Source organism: Tamandua tetradactyla, chromosome 7 (genome assembly GCF_023851605.1).
Source record: "Tamandua tetradactyla isolate mTamTet1 chromosome 7, mTamTet1.pri, whole genome shotgun sequence".
Taxonomy (NCBI): Eukaryota; Metazoa; Chordata; class Mammalia; order Pilosa; family Myrmecophagidae; genus Tamandua; species Tamandua tetradactyla.
In genome coordinates, this window is record NC_135333.1 from 118,041,037 (window position 1) to 118,058,254 (window position 17,218).

The following is a 17,218-nucleotide window of genomic DNA, read 5'->3' on the forward strand; positions in this document are numbered from 1 at the left end:
CTCTTCTTGGCAGTCTTTGTTTACTTAATGAATTCCCCTGAGCCAAAAAGAGAGATGCAAATAAGCCCAGTTCCATTTGTGTGAGACACACAAGGAACAACAGTCTTCAATTTATATTTTTCAAAGCAACATTTGCAGTCTCCATCTGAAACCTAAGGAATATATTACTTTTATTTCAGTAATGTATAATCACAGAATTATAATATTTACTTAAAATGCCTGAATGAATGCAAAGAAAACATTCCAATCAATTTTTTGTTTATTATATGAAAAAAGGGAAAAAAGTATTGTGTTGGTACATGGAGCTTAGGTGAAGAAGGGAAACCAGGAATGAGCTGTGCCATATTAAAATGCTCAAACAATTTTATAATATCAGGAATGCAGAATAGTGTGGATCAAATATGATGAATATAGAAGTAAGACAAACTGTAAGCTCTGAAAACTAATGCAAAGCTTAGTTATCATACTTATATTGAGAATACAATGTGGGAATAAATAAATTATTAACTCATCTAATCAGCTCTGGAATTATATGCATGGTTAGGCAGTCAGTACAGATTCTGGCTAAATCATCAAGAAGAACAGGAAGTAAGTAAGTGTATTATTCTTCAATATGTTTATGTATTTCATTTATTTTGAACATGATAAAATATTATTTGTGCTATTGCTGTGGACTTAAATCCCTTTGGATATTGATAAATAAATGTTTATTGCCGAGATCACTATTAAGGAGTCCCAAAGCAGGAGCACAGCAATAAGTATTGTATTCTAAATTTATATTTTTCTAAATTTAAACATTATGCTGTGATGAAAATAGGTTTATAAGAAAGCAAACCTTATATGAACGATTGTTAAACAGTAAATGTCTTTTTTTGTTAGAAAATTAGGTTTACAAAAATAATGCATAAAATACTGTTCACATATACAACCCTGTTACAAACACATTAGGTTAGTTTGGTATTTCTAACAATTCATGAAAGGACATATTTATAATTGTACTATTAATTGTAGTCCATCATTTAGGGTTCACTGCTTATGAACATTTAAAAAAAATTTCTTCTAGTAAAATACATATAAGTTAGATTCCCCTTGTAACCACATTCACATGTATAATTCAGGGTATAATCATGCTCACGATGTTGTGCTACCATCACCACCAGTGATTACCCAAACTTTATGATCAACCCAAATAGAAACTGCAGAGTAGAAACTTTAACTCCTCATTCCTACCCCTTCCGCACCCCAGTAACCCATATTTGAGATTCTCTGTGAATTTGCTTCCGTAAATTGTTTCGTAACAGTGAGACCACAGAAATGTTATTTTGACCATCTATTTGTTTATTTATTATAGCAATACTTTTAAAACCTATTGCTCCATTGTATGAATTAAACTTTTTCTATACAATGATCTACTTTAGTACAGGGAATTTCTCTTTCTTGTTCTTTTTATCTTTTATCAGAAAAGGAGAAAAATATACTCCCTCCACATGCATATGCATTTGTGCCTGTCTGGTGTGTGTGACAGTATCAATTTAACCCTTACATAATAAGAGAGAATGTCAAAGCATCATTCTCACAGATAAAAATGTGGTTTCTAAAGTGATACCATTACTAGATGACAACTTGTTTGACCTTGTGAAAGTTTCCTAAACTACCTGGTCAGAGTTTCCCCAATATAAAATGTGGAATTAAGACTGAATAGTATCTGTAGTCCTTTCAAACACAGTACCTAGATTTTCTAGAATGTAAGTTCTCCTTTATAATATAGAGGAAAAGGAAAAAATCTTGATCAGCACATTTTCACATGTTTTACAAAAGGAACTCAATGTTTTAAGAATAATTGGATGCTTCATTTTTAAACAAATATGAGAAGAACTGACTTTTTTAAAAATGTTAGTAACAGAAATTTTTAGCCATGGTTTAGTGTGTTAGGATACTTTCAAGGAAGAGACATCAATACTTATTTATTTTTTGCTTAAACGACAGGTAACTGTGATTAGAGTGGATTGCTGGAAAAGAACATGCATTGTTTGATTTCACAGATTAATAATCATGGATATCTAAACAATTTCATCCTCTTGTTTTCTAAAGAAAAAAATATACATGTATATAAAATACATATATCAGCAATGACAAACCACACAGTACCCAGGGAATTCATTCTTTTAGGGCTATCAGATGACCCTGAGCTTCAGGCTGTGATTTTCCTCTTTTTAATGATCATGTATATATTAAGCATCACTGGAAATGTAACCATCATCACGCTCACCTTGGTGGATCCCCATCTGCAGGTCCCTATGTATTTCTTCCTCAGGAACTTCTCTGTATTAGAAATATCATTTACAACGGTCTGTATCCCTCGATTCCTCAGCACATTTGTAACCAGAGACAAAACTGTTTCATATAATAATTGTATAGCTCAGCTATTTTTCTCCATCTTCATGGGTGCAACTGAATTTTACCTTCTAACAGCCATGTCCTATGACCGCTATGTGGCCATCTGCAAACCCCTGCATTATACAACCATCATGAACCAGAGAGTCTGCACGCTGCTTGTACTTTGTGCTTGGCTGGCAGGATTTCTAAATATTTTCCCACCAATTATTTTATTTCTTCAGTTAGATTACTGTGGCTCCAATGTCATTGATCACTTTGCTTGTGACTATTTCCCTCTCTTGCAATTATCCTGTTCAGACACGTGGCTCCTGGAAGTGATTGGTTTTTATTCTGCAATAGTGATTCTACTTTTTACATTGGCATTAGTAATTCTCTCCTACATGTTCATCATTAGAACAATCTTGAAACTCCCTTCTGCCAGTCAGAGGAAAAAGGCATTTTCCACGTGTTCCTCTCACATGATTGTCATTTCCATCTCTTATGGAAGCTGCATATTCATGTACGCCAACCCTTCAGCCACAGAAAGGGCATCCTTGATCAAAGGAGTAGCCATTCTCAATACTTCTGTGGCTCCTATGATGAACCCATTCATATATACTCTGAGAAACCAGCAAGTGAAGCAAGCCTTTAAGGCCACTATCCAAAAGGTTAAGTTTTTCTCTGCTAAATTAAAGTATTAGTAGTATGAAATGAATAAAGTTCTTGCTAATGTTTTCTGTTATGTATGTCTTCCTAAATCTGTTTGCTTCACCTCAGTTATGTTTTATTCCTTTTTCCATTTCCATATTAAAATTCTTCACACTTTGCACTCAATGCATTTGATTCTGCTGAATATTGTCTCTGAATATTTCACAAATTCAAATATTTTATTCAAATGAATTTGAATGAAGTAAACAAATCTGGGTTTAGGATTATGGGCTTGAATAGAAGTGATTTTCTTGGCAAGAGACATGGGGCATTTATTGTTATAGAAAGCATGTTAAAATTGGTATGGACTTTTTATACTTCTATTCTTACCAGGTAATAGAAATAAAGCTAGTAGGAAATGCTCATTTCACTTAGCATTTCTGTAAAATCAAATAATCACAATGCAAGGGGGTGGGATAATGTGTGAATATCCACATAAATGTTTTTAAAGGATTAGAAAATCATGTATTCAGATTTTAAAACATATTCATTATAATGATGATAAAAATGAGGAGGAGGAAGAAAAGGAAGAGGAGGAGGTGAAAACGGAGTAGCCTTCTTTTCAACATAACTGAGTTCCAGACCTGTAATTGTTTTCTTTACATTTGACATTGAACCCTTTTTTTTACATATCATCATTCCTTTCTGAATATATAATCAGTAATTCACAATATCATCACATAGTTGCATATTCATCATCATGATCATTTCTTAGAACATTTGAATCAATTCAGAAAAAGAAATAAAATGAAAACAGAAAAAAAATTATACATACCATACCCCTTACCCCCTCCCTTTCATTGATCACTAGCATTTCAAACTAAATTTATTTTAACATTTGTTCCCCCTATTATTTATTTTCATTCCGATGTTTTACTCATCTGTTGGCAAAGTAGATAAAAGGAGCATCAGACACAAGGTTTTCACAATCACACAGTCACATTGTGAAAGCTATATCATTATACAATCATCATCAAGAAATATGGTTGCTGGAACACAGCTCTACATTTTGAGGCAGTTCCCTTCAGACTCTCAGTTACATGTTGAACAACAAGGTGTTAACTACTTAATGAATAAGAATAGCCTCCAGGATAACCTCTCCACTTGGGAATCTCTCAGCCATTGACACTTTGTCTCATTTTGTGCTCCCCTTTTTTGGTCAAGAAGGTTTTCTCAATCCCTTGATGCTGAATCTCAGCTCATTCTAGGGTTTTTCTCAATCCCTTGATGCTGAGTCATAGCTCATTCTAGGAATTCTGTCCCACATTGCCAGGAAGGTCCACATCCTTGGATGCCATGTCTCATGTAGACAGGGGGATGGTGGTGAGTTTGTTTGTTGTGTTGTTTGGAGAGAGAGGCCGCATCTGAGCACAAAAGAGGTTCTCTTGGGGGTGACTCTTAGGCCTAATTTTAAGTAGGCTTGACCTATCCTTTGTGGGGTTAAGTTTTATATGAACAACCCCCAAGTCTGGGGACTCAGCCTGTAGCTTTGGTTGTCTACACTGCTTGTGAGAATAACACATTGAACCCTTTCAACAACTTTCTGTGCTACCTAAAGTGAGGCACCCCCATAGGAACAGAGGCTGAAAGCAATGGAGCCCAGGAGCAAGGACCTGGCAAGGGACCAGTGTGCCTTTCCAGCTGACAGAAGTTTCCCAGACACATTGGCTTTTCTTGAATTGAGGTATCTGGATGTGTTGGTTTGGACATTTTTCATAGGCATAGAGCTGTGAAGTTGTAAGTTATTAAATTTCACTTTTAAAGCCATTCCTGGTCTGGTGTATCACATTCTGGCAGCTTTCAAACTAAGAAAGCACTGTTCCTGAAACCCCCAAAGGACCCATAGGCCTACTCTGCACCCCATTCAGCGTTCCTTGGCACTGTTTTGGCTGAGAGAAACCAACTTAGAAAAATCCTCTCTGTGGTAACTATCATCCAAGAATGTGCCCTCCAGGCATAAGCAGTGTGAGACAATGAAAGGAGTGTAAGAAAATAGAAGGGTGAAGAGTCTAGAACAATAGTCTGCTGGCTTCAGATACATAGGAGGAGGTGATTTGTCCTCTGGGAAACAGAGGGGCAAACAAATTCTGGTAAATAGGAGAACTCCAATACTGCTGGGACAAAGACACAGGCTCAGAAATAGAGGGAAAATCCTACACAATGCATTCACCTGGGCGTACTTTCCTAATAGGTGTGCTGAAGCTCAAGAAAAGCTCTGTCTTATCATGGGCAGATTACAAAACCAACAATGAAAAACCCAACAAATCAATCCCAGAGTTAGCATTTTTAAATATTAAAATATACACTGCAATAAATGAGTACAAGATGAAGGAATAGGAAATCTTGACCCATCAAAGGAAAAGGAAAAAAAAGAAAAAATAGAAAACACCAATGAAGGAGACAAAAATGTGGACACACTGAACAAAAACTTTGAAAATATGATAAAAAAACGATCATAGAGATGAAGGAAAGTACAAAGAAAGGCCTCAGAAAGCAATGAACATATGAGTATCTAAGTGAAGACATAGTAAATTATGAAGGGATCTTGTAGAACTATTTGAGTTGAAAACCACAATAACAAAAGTGAAAAACATCCAAGACAGTTTAGAGAACACAGTGGAGCTGGCAGAAGAGTCAGTGAAATTGAAGACAAGACACTTGAAGTGATTCAGGCTCAGGAGTAGAAAGAAAAAGAAATATTAAAAGCAAAAATAGCCAAAGTCAGCTAGGGGATGCAATCAAGTACACTTATATATGTATTATGGGGGTTCCAGAAGAAGAAAGGGAGAAAGTGTCAGAAGGACTAGTCAAAGAAATAATGATAGAGAATTTCAAAAACTTAGCAAAACATGTGAATTGGTAATTCAAGAAGTTCAGAGAACACCAAACAGGATAAATATGAAGCAAAATACACTCTGTAATATATTTTTTACAGTATCAAATGCAAAGTTAAGGAACAGATTTTTCTAAAGCTACAAGAGAAAAGCAATGTGCTATATACAAGAGAGTCCCAATAACATTGAGGGCTGATTTCTCCTGTAAAACCATGGAAGAAATGAGGAAATGGATTAAAATATTTACATTGCTGAAGGAAAACAAGTGCCAAACAAAAATTCTATATCAAGCATGACTCTCTTTCAAAAATGAGGGATGTACCCTTAGGCCCCCATGAAACGCTGTAGATCATGATTACTACCACCATAAACACCAGTGTGCATGTGTCTAATGATGTCCCTACTTTCAGTTTTTTGAGAAATATACCTGATAATGGAGTTTCAAGATCATATGGTATATTGGCTTGAAACTGTCCTGTTAAATGCAAAATCCACTTTACAAAATATTTTTATTGACAAACCCTCACACAAATATGGTCCATACATAGTGTACAATCAATGAATGACTTATAATATCTTAACATAATTGTGTGTTCATCACTATGACCAGTTTTAGAATTCTTGCATCATTCCAGAAAAAGAAATAAAAGAAAAAATAAAAATTCATATATCCCATACCCCTTACCCCACCCTCTCATTGACAACTAGTATTTCAATCTACCCAATTTATTTTACCCTTTATCCCCCCTGTTATTTACATATTTTTAATCCATATTTTTTTACTCATCTGTCAATACCCAGGATAAGAGGAGTATCAGACACAAAGTTTTCACAATCACGTTATAAAAGCCATATCATTGTATAATCATCTTCCACAGTTGATTCCATTTGTAATCAGCCAAGGGGAGTGTCTCCTGAAATGAGTGATGCTTAGTCTAATCACTGGAAGCCTTTTAAGGATGATTCAGAAGAGACATGCTCTCTTCCTGCTTTGGCTGCCAAGCCTCTCCTGTGGAGTTCATCGAGACCCTCCATCAGAAATATCAGCTTCACAATCTGCTGTATGGTTTTTGGACTCTGTGTTCCCATGGTCACATGAGACACTTATTAATTTTATATTTGCAAGTGTTCCCTGTTGAGTCTGTTTCTCTAGAGAACCCAGACTAATACAATTTGGTACCAAGAGTGGAGTGCTGCCACTGCAGTTTGCAAATACCAAACATGTGGGAACAGCTTTTTAAATGGATAAAGGAAAGATTTTGGAGTTTTGAGGAGCTTGATGGAGAAGGCCTAGAATGCTTTGAAGAGACTGTTGGTAGAAATGTGGACTCTAAAGACACTTCTGAAAAGTCCTTAGAAAGAAATGAGGCACATGTTATTGCAAACTGGAAGGAAGTTGACCCTTGTTTAAAATGGCAGATAATCTGGGAAAGCTGACTAGTGGCTTTGTTGGAAGGCAGAATTTAAAAGTCATGAACTTGGATATTTAGCAGAAGAGATTTCCAAATTAAATGTGGAATGTGCAGCCTGGTTTCTCCTCACAGCTTCTAGTGAAATGCGACAGAAAAGAGATAAGCTGAGAACGGAACTCTTGGATACAAAGAAACCAGAAATTGAAGTTCTGGAAAATTCTGGGCCTCCAGAAAGGGAGACCCCAGAGAAAAGTGCTCCACATGAGGATTTAACCAACTGTGAAACCAGCCAGCCATTTCAGAGAAAACTAGGCTTGGACCTGGAGTTATCCAGGAAGGATTTGTGGAAATTCCTTATGTCTGATGGGCATGATCCAAGGCTATTGCATAGAAAGTCAATGAGAGTACTCTGGGACCTGTATAAACAGAGCCATTGCCAGTCTGAACTGGGGGTTTCAGAGAAGAGACACATTGTAGGAAAAATAACTTCAGAGGCAGAGCCATTGAGGCTAGGGTCTGGAGTCAAGAAGCCTCAGACCAGAAGAGCAGACCCACCCAAGCCCATGGAGAGGGTGAGTTTGCCCCGAAGGCAGAGGATGGGCCTTCCACCTCATTTCAGTAGAAGAGTTATGCTGCCTCAGGCCTTGGAGAGGATGAAGCACATTCCTTGGTGTTTGGAGAGAGCCTGGCTGTCACCACATGATGAGGTTGAACATGTGACCCAAAGATGGCAGAGAGCCCGGGTGCAGCCCTGATGCTTGGAAAGAGTAGAGTCGAGAAAAAGGTGATCTCCTCAATAACCCCCATGGTTGCATTCAGAGAGGGGCAGGGCTCTGTGTGGGCCCTTGGAAAGGTTGGGACTGCCACCTTCAGAAGCCCCGAAGATGAATGACTTTCAGACTTTGAAATCTAATGGACTTTGCCCTGTGGATTTTCAAAACTGTATTGGTCCACTGACTCCTGTGTTCTTTCCTCCCCATGGAAATGCATATATGTATCCCATGACTGTTCCTCCTTTGTATGTTGGCAGCAAATAACTTGCTATGAGTTTTTAAAGGTCAAGAGACAGAAGAGAATTTGCCCGAGCACGGACCATGCTTGTACCTAAGTTTGATGACACTTTGTACTGGTTTTAACTTTGCATTGCATTTGATTGTTACTGTAATGCTTTAACGTTTTCTGATATTGTGATGGAATTAATGTATTTTGTATATGGGAAAAATAAATGTGCTGGTTTAAAATGATATATGTACCCTAGAAAAGCCATGTTTTAATCCTAATCCCATTTTGTAAAGGCAGCCATTTCTCCTAATCCCTATTCAGAATTGTATGTTTGAAACTGTAATTAGGTCATCCCTCTGGAGATGTGATTTAATCAAGAGTGATTGCTAACCTGGATTAGCTGGAGGCATGTCTCCACCCATTTGAGTGGGTTTTGATTTGTTCTGGAGTCCTGTAAAAGAGGAACCATTTTCGAGAAAGAAGGAGATTTGGAGAGAACAGAGAATGCTGCAGCACCATGAAGCAGAGTCCACGAGCCAGTGACCTTTGGAAATGAAGAAGGAAAACACCTCTCAGAGAGTTTCATGAAACCGGACACCAGGAGAGAAAGCCAGCAGATGACTCCATGTTTGCTTTGTGCCCTTCCAGCTCTGACTATGTTTGCCATGTGCCTTCTCACTTGAGAGAGAAACCCTGAACTTCATCAGTCTTCTTGAACCAAGGTATCTTTCCCTGGATGGATATGTTTGATCTGACATTTCTACAAACTTTTTTTAATAGGGATGTTTTCTTACCTTTAGAATGGTAAACTAGCAACTTATTAAATTCCCCTTTTAAAAGCCATTCTGTTTCTGGTATATTGCGTTCTGGCAGCTAGCAAACTAGAACAGAGAGTTACACTGCTGGGAGTCATGTCCCACATAGGAGAAGGACTGTGTGTCACCTGCTGAGTTGGCTTAGAGAGAGAGGCCACCTCTGAGCACCTCTGGGGGTAATTCTTAGGCCTAATTATAAGTATGCTTAGTCTACCCTTTGCAGGAATATATTTCATATGGGTAACCCCCAAGGAAGAGGGTGCAGCCTATTGAATTGTTTGTCCTCAGTGCTTGAGAGAAATCAGGAATTCTACAAATGTGAAAGTTGGATATTTCCTCCTTTATCTCCAGTCCCCTAAGGGGACATTGAAAATATTTCCTTATCCACTAACCAAATTACTCTGGGTTACATCAGGTCATCACACTAAACTAGTCAATCAACAAAATCTCATATCCTATTCAAGATTCCATGTATTCATGGTGTTCGGTTAAACTGACCATATGTTAAATAAGGTAATGCACTACACAAAATATAAGTTTTGCACCAAATAAACATGTCTCCCTTTGGTCTCACACAGAAGTTGAAGTTTTAAAATATGAGCTATTAATCAATTACCCTGTATTGTGATCTATCCCAGTCCTATACAGATCAGCTTCATTCATATCTCTAGTCAAAGTCTGATCCCTTTTTCAACTGTATAAACACTTCCTATATGGGAACTCTTTCTCTACATTTTCTCTAAAACTTGTTTTTCTCTGCTCATTTTCAAACAGTTTGATCTGCACATCATATAATCCAACTTAACTAAATAGACATATCTTCACCATCATGTCCTGTATGAAGAGATTTCATTTATTTCCACAAAGTTTCCATCCCTTCCCCCATGCTTCCCCCTGTGTTGACATTTGATTTGGCATAATGCCTTTCTTACATTCAGTGGAAGCATATTGCAATGATACTGTTGACTATAGACCCTAGATTGCATTGATTGTACCTTTTCCTGTATAACATCCATTTCCAGTACCTTGTAATGTTGACATTGATTTGTTCTCCCTCATGCTAAAAGGCTTTTTATTTTGTCCATTTAATTCCATCATGGTCCACTCTAGGCATTCTTAAATTATACCATCTCAGTCTTTATCCTCTATCTTTCCTTCTGCTTTCATACAAGCCCCCAGAACTTCTCCTTCAATTTTATTCACATTGAGCTTCGTTCAGTGTACTTATATTATTGTGCCACAATCAGGGAGTACTGTGCTATCCATTTCTGAATTTTTGCAATCAGCCCTGTAGCACAATCTATTCCTTCAGCACCAAATTCCCAATCTCTACCTATTTCTACCTCCTTATAAACTCTGTTCCTAACTTCAATTATCAAAGTTCACTCAGTAATGTTAGTGAGACCATACAGTATTTGTCTTTTTGTTTCTGTCTAGTTGAAGCCTGTATAATGTCCTCAAGTTTCATCCACCTTGCTACACGCTTAAGGACTTTATTCTGACTTGCAGCTGTGAAATAGTCCATCATATGTTTATACCACATGTTGTTTAGTCACTCATCCATTGATGGACATTTGAGCTGTTTCTGTCTCTTGGTAATTGTAGATAATGCTGCTGTAATATCAGTGTGCATATGTCTGATTGTGTCCATGCCTTCAGTTCCTCTGAATAAATCCAGTAATGGGATCACTGGATCTCATCACAATTCTACATGTACCTTCCTGAGGAACCACCAAATACCTTCCGGAGTGTGGTACCATTTTATATTCCCACCAACAGTGGATAAGTGTGCCTCTTTATCCACATCCTCTCCTGCACTTCTTATTTTCTGTTTTTTGTTTTGTTTTGTTTGACATGGCCATCCTAGAGGGTGTAAGATGATAGCTCACTGTGGTTTTGATTTGCATTTCCCTAGCAATTAGAAAAGATGAGCATCTTTTCATGGGCCATTTAGCCATTCATATTTCCACTTCCAAAAAGTGTCTGATCATGTATTTTGCCCAAATATTTTTTTTTTTTGCTTGTTTGTTTGTTTCAAGGTCCAGGAATCAAGCCCAGGTCTCTCACATGGGAGAATACCAAACTCTTATCTGATATGATATTTGATATTTAATATATGATATATTTTCAAATATTGTTTCCTGTTGCTTCCTATGAAATGGAGCTTAAACGATAATAAGGAATGATGAGAAAGAAAGAAAGAGACAGATGGGATCAGGGGTCTGAAGCCCAGCCAAAACAGACAACAGACAACAGACAACTTTATTCTTAACTAGTTCCTATTTATATACTTCAGGATTTACGTGACTAAAAGGATGCATAAATTTCATGATAAAACAAAGTGACTACTTTTCAGTATATTACTCCCTGCATACAAGAGATAGCTAACAAGACCTTGGGGTTAAAAGAAGAAACAAACATTCTCTCCAACTCAGACTGTCCTCCAATTAAGCAGATAACAATCTCTTCAGTTTTCTGCCACCACTCTGATGTCAGCTGCTCCCAATAAATTCTACAGGTCTTGTTTTAATCCTTGACTCTTACAGTTTCCCATTACATAGATTGACTTTTTACTTTCCTGCCAGTTCTTTGATGCACAAAAGTGTTTTGAGGAGATGTCATTTATCTATTTGCTTTTTCAATGTTTATACTTTGGGTGTAAAATCTATGAAACCACATGCTATTACAAGATTTGTAAACATATTTCCTTACATTTTCTCCTAACAATTTTTATGGCTTTATATCTAAAGTTTAGGTCTTTGATCCATTTTGAGTTAATTTTTCTATGAGTTGTGAGATATGAACGCTCTTTCATTCTTTTGCATATGGATATTCAGTTCTGCAAATACCATTTAGTGAAGAGGCTGCCTTCTCCCTGGTGGGTTGGTTTGACTGACTTATCAAAGATAAATTATGTGTAGATCAGAGGGTCTATTTTTGAACATGGAATTAATTTCCATTGTTCAGTATCTCTATCTTCATGTCAGTGGCATGATGTTTTGACCACTGTAGCTCCATAACATGGTTTAAGGTCAAGTAGTGCAGTACCATCAACTTCATTTTTCTTTCCAAATTATTTTTAGCTATTTGAGGTACCACGCCCTTCCAAATAAATTCAGCTATTGTTTTTTCTATTTCCACAAAACAAATTGTTAGAAAAATTTTTTTTTGTATTTGTATCAAGGGGGCTCACATTTTTTTTTTTTTATTTTGCCATATGTGTATCCTATTATTGCAGCACAATTTATTGAATTTTTTTGTTTGTTTGTTTGTTTTGTTTTGTTTGGAGGTGGGGGGAAGTTCATGGACTAGGAATCAAAGCCAAGACTCCTGCATAGTAGGCCAGAATTCTACCACTGAACCCTTGCACCTCCAGTTGTTGGAATTTTAACTGGTATTGCATTGAAGCTCTAAATCAATTCCAGTATAATCTACATCTAAACTATATTTAGATTTACAACCATGAACATGGTATGCTCTTCCACTTAGGTCTTCCGTGATTTTTTTTTTAGCACTTTTCTGTAGCTTTCTATGCACAGGTCTTTTGTATCCCTACTAAAAAATATATCCTTAAATATTTTATTCTTTTGGTCTATTGCAAATGGAAATTTGGTCTTGATTTCTTCCTCAGATTGTTTACTACTAGTGTATAGAAACACCACTGACTTCTAGGTGTTGATTTCATACCCTGCCACTTGGGTGTACTCATTTGTTAGCTCTAGTAGATTTGCTGTATTTTTTATATAAAGTATCATGCCATCTGTGTTAGGTCGGGGGAACAGGGAAAGGTACTGCAACTGGCGCTGCAGAGGCTGTTTCACCCTTCCCAACCTGACTTCTGGAGCTAATGAACCACCCCTTCCGATGTTACCTGACCTCCATCCTTAAAAGCTGCCCATGCTGAAGCCCATGTGGAGACTCACCTCTCTCCATATTGGATGCAGTGAGCTCTACCTGGGAGTGCAGAAATAAACTCGCTCACTTTAAGTTTACTGGTCTACTTTTCTTCTTTTTCACCCTTTTGCCTCCTAATCCTTTCATCTGGTGCCAAAACCCATGAGAGGAGCGAGGGTGCTGCCTGCCTTGCCAAGGGCACCCTGGCTTCCTCTCTCCTCCTTTCTCCACATAGCCAACAACAAGGGATCCGTCAGCACACCGTTGCACCCACCACAGATTGGGTAAGTCCCTTCCCTCCTAGACCTACTGCAGGGCCTCATGGTTCCGAGAGAGCCTGTCCGTTAATTACTCTCCAAAAATCTTTAATTTACGTCAGGTTCTCTTCTGAGGGCTGAGGTGAAAGGGGACGCCTGCAAGCCTCATACCCTTTTTCTGGAAATTGAAAAGCTATAGGGATGCCCCGCTTCTCATTTCACTCCCAAATTCAGGTCCAGGACCTGAAAGGGCCTCAAACCAGGGTGAGACATCCCCTGGGGAGACGAGCCCCCGCTCGTAAGAGTTCTGAGGACTCTCTCAGGGCATTGAGACGCCGACATCCCCTGGGCCAGTCCTTTCTCCTTTGAGACCCATCAGTATGGGCAATAAATCCTCAAAACCAAACCTTATATTCCTCTGGGTTGTCTCCTGACTAACCTATCCACTCTGGATTTACTTCCAGACATCCGGCCAAAACACCTCACTTACTTTTGTAAAAAGACTTGGCCTTGATATCAATTGGATAATGATTCTCATTGGCCTGAGGATGGGACTTTTGACTTTAATATCCTTACGAACCTCCATAACTTTTGCCAGAGGAATGACAAATGGGCTGAAATTCCTTATGTCCAGGCTTTTTTTCTTCTGTTCTCCCGCCCTTCCCTTTGCACCTCCTGCTCTACAGCTCAGGTTCTCCTTGCCAAGGAAACTCCCAAATCCCCACTTCTCTCTGAAGAAACTTCCTCCTTTTCTGACCCCCTCGATTCATCTCCTTTAAAAGACCAGGGCCACCACCACATCTTGCGAAACTAACCTCCTCTCCCTCGCTGTACCCTCCCCTCCCTCCAGCAACGCTCCAGTTGCCATCTTGCCTTTCCCTCCCCCCATCTGCTTCGGTGACATCTCAGTCGCCATCTTCTCCTTCTCTTCCTCCTTCTGTTCCGGTGATGTCCCAGCTGCCATCTTGCCCTCCTCTCTCCCCTTCCACACCGGCAGCACTCCCGCTGCCATCTTGCCTTTGTCTTCCTCCTTCTCTACCGGTGGTGCTCCAGCTGCCATCTTACCCCCCTCTTCCTACCCCTGCTCCAGCAGCATTCCAGCCACCATCCTATCCTTCCCTTCCTCCTTCTACTCCAAAGGCTCTCCCATTACTGGCATGCCCCCCACTCCCCACTTCAGCTCTTCTGCCACCAGCTAATTCCTCTCTACCCTCATCCATAAGCTCCCATACCCACTCAAAAAGTACTTTACTCTGTCCCCTCTGGGAGATTGCAGGACCTGAAGGATTAATTTGGGTACACACTCCCTTCTCTCTGGCTGATCTTTCACACATTGAAAAATGGTTGGGCTCCCTCTCCAATGATCTAACTACCTATACTAAAGAGTTTCAGTATCTAGCTAATGCTTACGACCTCACTTGGCATGACCTTCATATAAACTGCTCTTCTTCCCTCACTACAGATGAAATGGACTGCATTTTAAAAGCAGCCAAGGCTCATGCTAACCAGGTGCATATAACCGACCACACCATGCTGGTAGGGGCTGAGGCAGTGCCAGACCAGGAGCCAGGGTGGGAATATCAGGTTGACACTCCAGCAGGGAGGAACGGGTGGACTAGATGGGACAAAATGCTTACATGCCTCATAGCCGGCATGCAGAAAGCTTCATGTAAAGTAATAAACTTCCATAAGCTAAGGGAAATTACCCAGGGTCCTGATGAAAACCTGGCCACTTTTCTACACCGGCTCACAGAAGCCCTCTCCCAATATACCCACTTAGACCCCAACTTGGAGACTGGTAAAACTGTTTTAGCCACACACTTTATATCCCAATTGGCTCCAGATATAAGGCGTAAACTCAGAAAAATTGAGGAAGGCCCTCAGGCCCCTATCCATGACCTGGTAAACATGGCCTTTAAATTTTTCAATACTCGTGATGAACTGGAGAGGGCAGAAAAGAAGTCCTAGGACTGCCAAAAGGTGAATTTACAAACCCAATCCATGATTGCAGCTCTGTAGCCCACTTCAATGGAGAAGAAGCTGGCTATGACTAATCCACCACCAGGAAAATACTTCAAATGTGGCCTCGATGGACACTGGTCCTGCCAGTGTCCCAATCCTCGACTACCCAAGGGACCATGCCCTCTCTGTGGTACAAAGGGGCATTGGAAAAGTGACTGCCCCTTGGCACTTGGCCATGGAGAGGCCGTCCTTCCTACCCTTAACCCACCACTAGCTGTCCTGTGCCTGGCCAGTGATGACTGATGATGCCCAGCCTCAGCAACCCTGATCACCCTCGTCGAGCCCAGGGTAACAATCAAGATAGTGGATAAGTACACCTTCTTTTTAGTGGACACAGAGGCTACATTTTCTGTCCTCCCCTCCTACTCAGGTCAACTCCTTCCTTCCCAAGTCATGGTTATGGGCATAGACAGCCATCCTTCACACCCCTTAACTACTGGGCCACTTACATGTTTAATAGATGTCCGCAGCCGTCTCGTTCGGCTTCTGATCCCCGGCCGGCGAAGGGAACAGGAGGGGAGAAAGAGACAGGCGCAGGCAAACCGACTCGAGTGATAAACACGGGTTCGAGGCACGCAACGGTTGTGAGCACAGACCTTTACTGGAGTTAAGCTTGCATTCTCTGTTACAGATTCCACGCGGGACAAGATACCCCGCGGGGGAACAACCTCTATGCGGCCGTCAGGTACGGCTCCCTGTGGGTCGTCTCCACCCACCCTGTCCGGGTAACCTCTTATATACTGTGCCCAAACCCAATAGGTTAGTGCCACGTATACAGAGGTGATTGGAAGATAGGGTTGGTGGGCGCGTACGTCATACGCGGAAACAGGATGTGGGCGCCATCTTGACTCACTCGATGGGCGGGGGGAACTCTAGAGCAGGCTGCAGCGCGACCACTAGGCCCAACCCGGGAGGCGGCTCTCCACATCTCCCCCTTTTTTATTATTTTTGGTCCGTAGACCCTTTCTTAGACCCAGTGTCTCCATTGATGAGTGAGCTCCCGTGAGCTTGATTAGCCCACTACTTGATTTGGTGCTTTGGGGAGTCTGGACTAGGCTCCAGCCATCTTGCGGCTGAACCTCTGGCACCGACCAGAATGCTCACCTCATATAGAGACCGGAGAGCCCGTGAGCTGGAAACAACGTGACTCTCCCTGCAGTGCTTCGCCTCGCAACTGGGCTAAGCGGGGCTCAGGAGAGCGGCAACCAGAGTCGAGGGTGTCACTAGATGTCTCTGTGCAATGGCCGGAGTCTAGTCTGGCCAGGACCGTGACTCTGCCTTAGAGATCATCCTAAGACCAAAATTATGACATCTGGTGCCGCCTTTTATACCCGGGACACGGCCATGGGCTTTGCAGCAGATCCTGTTTTCGAGCGCCCCGCCTTGAGTGGCCGTGACGGGCCACGCAGTGGGGGGGAGGACAGGGCTACGGTGCGGGTGTCGCCAGGGGCATCAGGGGCAAGTGACATAGCCAACATAGTGGTGACGCGTAGCTGTTGCTGCGTCTGGAACAAGCGTTCTAACAAACATTTAACAATGAGCAGAGTTACTAAGAGTCCCACTGCTAAAAGAATCCAAGTGGTCAACCTGGGCCAAGAGAACCATGAGGTGACTTGGTCCCACAGTAGCTCGTAGTGGGAAAAGTGGGGTTAAAGCTAGTTTCTCTTCTACTCGGTCGGAGGGTCACTTGCACTGTTGTTGTCATCTTTTCGGTCGTCGCCATCATCAGTAGGGCTGGAGACCGGGCCTGATGGTTCAGGTCGAAAGCTTGCTGACTTGTCGGGCAGCAGTTTCTCGGCGCCCCCGGGCGGTGTCACGGTTCTCACCAGTCTCTCCGGAATCCACACCGGCTGGCGTCCTGGTTCCTGGGGGAAAAACACAAACAGAGCCTCTGGCCC

The 17,218-nt window shown here is 40.8% G+C and overlaps 1 protein-coding gene across 1 annotated transcript; it reads left to right on the forward strand.

Annotated features, from left to right (window-relative positions):
- Positions 1-2,129: 2,129 nt before the first annotated feature.
- Positions 2,130-3,077, forward strand: LOC143690614 (olfactory receptor 6C3-like). Its single transcript, XM_077168256.1, has one exon. It carries the CDS (start codon positions 2,130-2,132, stop codon positions 3,075-3,077), a length of 948 nt encoding a protein of 315 aa, XP_077024371.1.
- Positions 3,078-17,218: the final 14,141 nt, after the last annotated feature.